Here is a 3,229-nt window from a genome sequence, read left to right on the forward strand (position 1 = left end):
TAAGTCATAGAGGGGATCTCAACATCTTCCTTACATGACTGAAGCTCCAAGCTTCCAAAGTTCTATGGGCAGAGGCTGGGTCTTTATCTCTGCACCCCCACTACTAGCACAGAGCCTTCCAAAGCGCAGATGCTGAATTACGTTTTGGGAATAGAAGAGACAGTGAGTGAGAGGTCTAACTTGTTAAGCTTTACTGTCTTCTACATTCTTTAATACGCCAAGTTATACATCAATTTATGAAACAAAACACTGAGTCAGTAAAATCAAGGTTGATGATGCTTTATTATTATTTTCTTTCTATTCCATTCTCCCAAAAATTTTACTGTGGGATTCTTTCACATTTCCACGAAAATCCCTATTGTGCTGTCATTTTTTTTATCTTGATAAAAATCCTCAGAGATCACTAGGTGTGGGAGAAGCTGGGGTTGTGATATCATGTCCGGCTGTGGCACCAGTGGCAGCCCTCACTGCCTCTATGGCTCGTGCTCTCTCTTCATCTTCCAAAGCCTCTTCATACCAGGGTGAGAAGGCACTAGGGACTGTGTCATTAACCTTTGCCAAAAATTCCAGGACTTGCATCTTGCTTGTTTCAGCGTGAGCTCTCGGGCCCCACAGAAACTCATAGCGTGCAGGTTCACTGTCAGGTACCTGGCGGTACTCCAGGTACTGTAGCTGCACCAACTCTGTGTTAATAAGCTTCCTGGGCTCCCCGTAGATGTGGTGCTTCCTCCCAGCGTATACTTCCAGCATGTTCAGGAATTCCCAGATCTCCTCCTCGCTGGCACAGTTGCCCTTCATGAAGATCAGGCCCAGGATATTCATGAGGAGACCCGTCTTGGGTAATCCCCGGCCAGCATACACCCTCCCATTATTGGGGAGGTTCAGTTTGCTCACAAGGCGATATGAGTGGTTGCTTGAGCTAACTTCCTTCAAGTCCACTGCAAAGACGGCCTCAATACGATTAGAGGCTTTCTGGAGGATGTCATCCAACTCGTCTCGGTTATTTTTGCCTACAATCTGGATCATCTCTTCCTTCAGAATGGGCTGCTTCATTTTATACTTGTACAGAAGGTATTGCTCCACCAACTCCACTTTCATAGTTAGAATCTCACTCCATGAGTTCGCAGAAGATAAGGTGTTAGAGGAGCGTGGATGTTCTTCATCTAGGCTTTCATCATCTGTATCAGATCTGGTGTGAAAAGCACGTGAAAAGGCAATGGTGGTAGATGATGCTCTCCAAGAGCCCTGGGAAGTGCTACTTGTCTCTGTAGCTGATGGAATCTGGGGATTACCCCCCAAAACAGAAGAAGAGCAGCAGGGGGTCTCTTCTTCCACTGGATTACCCCGCAAAACAGAAGAAGAGCAGCAGGGGGTCTCGTCTTCCACTGGATTACCCCCCAAAACAGAAGAAGAGCAGCAGGGGGTCTCTTCTTCCACTGGATTACCCCCCAAAACAGAAGAAGAGCAGCAGGGGGTCTCTTCTTCCACTACTGATACTGCCTGAAGTGTCTTGTGACTCTTGGAGTCATCGCGACCCTGGTTGCATTTCTCATGGTCACGGGGCATATTCTTTTGACCCCGAAACATGATGACTGTGGTCCAGGACAATGGTCAGGCGGGATGGTAGCACATTGATGAGTGTACCTGGGGGTGGAAGGTTGAGAGGATGTGTGCACCTTCGGCATGGAAATACCACTTGGTTATAAGGAAGGCTAAGTTTGCAATTCTCCTCAAGGGCACTGCTCGAAAAACCCACAGGGCTCCTGTTCTAATCGGCCTGTCCCCTTTCAGCTGCATCCTGTGTGCTCTGACTCTAGCATACTGACGGGACAGCAGCGGCTGGCCATCTTCTAGTTTTAGGAGTCTCATGTCTCACGTTGAACAGCATCATTCAATTGGTGAGAGGTCATGGGACCCACAAGAAGTAAGTAAAGGGGCCTGTCATGCAGGGTCTCATGTGGGGTCTCTGGTCCCACTCCCCACATAAGAATGCAGGACATGGTGAGGCCAAAAAGGAACACCCACGGAGCCATAGGTAGGGGAGTCATACCAGTATAGTCTCGCTGGCGGCTGGTTGGAGACACAGGAAACAGGAGCCACATGGTCCGCAATCCACACTCCGCTTCTCTGCCAACCAACCAACCCCAATCCTCTGTGCTAACTGCAATCCGCGCTTGCTAGCTCAGCCACCATCTTCTTGCTAGCCTCCCATTTTTCTGCTAGCATAGCCACAGCAGTTATATTAGTGGCCAATGGCTCACTGGTTATAGTTGTTGGCCAACTAGCCACAGCTGATGGTCATCCAATCACAATTGATGGCCATTTACTACCTGAGCCAGCCCTTTTCTTTCTCTTCTCCTCCTCTCTCTGTCCCACAGCAGTTATACAGGGTCTTGTGCTCATCTATGTTACAGCTGACGCCAACTAGAGGCCGCTGATGGCCATGCAATCCTGGAGGTTGGCCATTTACTACCTGAGCCAGCACCTGTCTATGTGAGGCCGAGAGCCTGGAAACTACTTTCTGGGGCTCTGCCCCCACACAGGGTTTCTCATGGCACCACCAGCCCTTCTGGGCACAGTCAGACTTCCTGGGCTTCTTAGGGTACCATCAATCTCCCGGGGACAGCCAGGGTTTCTCAGGGCACCACCAGACCTTCTGGGCACAGCCAGACTTCCTGGGCTTCTTAGGGTACCACCAGTTTACCCAGGCACAGCCAGGGCCTCTCAGGGCACTGCCACTCTCTCTGGGCACAGCCAGACTTCCTGGGCTCAGCCAGTGTTCTCAGGGCACCACCAGTCCTTCTGGGCACAACCAGACTTCCTGGGCTTCTTAGGGGACCACCAGTCTCCCTGGGCATAGCCAGGGCCTCTCAGGGCACTGCCACTCTCTCTGGGCACAGCCAGACTTCCTGGGCTCAGCCAGGGTTCTCAGGGCACTGCCACCCTCTCTCCGGGCCATTTGTCATGCACGGTGTCGTAGGGTCACTGGTACCACTCCCCACATAAGAACACAGGATATGGTGAGGCCAAAAAGGAACACCCATGGAGCCATAGGTAGGGGTGTCACACCACTATAGTCTCGCTGGCGGCTGGGTTGGAGACATAGGAAGCAGGAGCCACACAATCTGCAATCCACACTCCACTTCTCTGCCAACCAACAAACCTCACTTGCTAGCTGCAATCCGCCGTGCTAACTACAATCCGTGCTTGCTAGATCAGCTACCATCTT

The 3,229-nt window shown here is 51.0% G+C and overlaps 1 protein-coding gene across 1 annotated transcript; it reads right to left on the reverse strand.

The window, feature by feature from the left end:
- Positions 1 to 393: 393 nt before the first annotated feature.
- LOC141569731 (melanoma-associated antigen B5-like) lies at positions 394 to 1,587 on the reverse strand. Its single transcript, XM_074324088.1, has one exon. It carries the CDS (start codon positions 1,585 to 1,587, stop codon positions 394 to 396), a length of 1,194 nt encoding a protein of 397 aa, XP_074180189.1.
- Between the last annotated feature and the right edge of the window lie 1,642 nt (positions 1,588 to 3,229).

This window comes from Rhinolophus sinicus, chromosome X (assembly GCF_036562045.2).
Source record: "Rhinolophus sinicus isolate RSC01 chromosome X, ASM3656204v1, whole genome shotgun sequence".
Classification (NCBI taxonomy): Eukaryota; Metazoa; Chordata; class Mammalia; order Chiroptera; family Rhinolophidae; genus Rhinolophus; species Rhinolophus sinicus.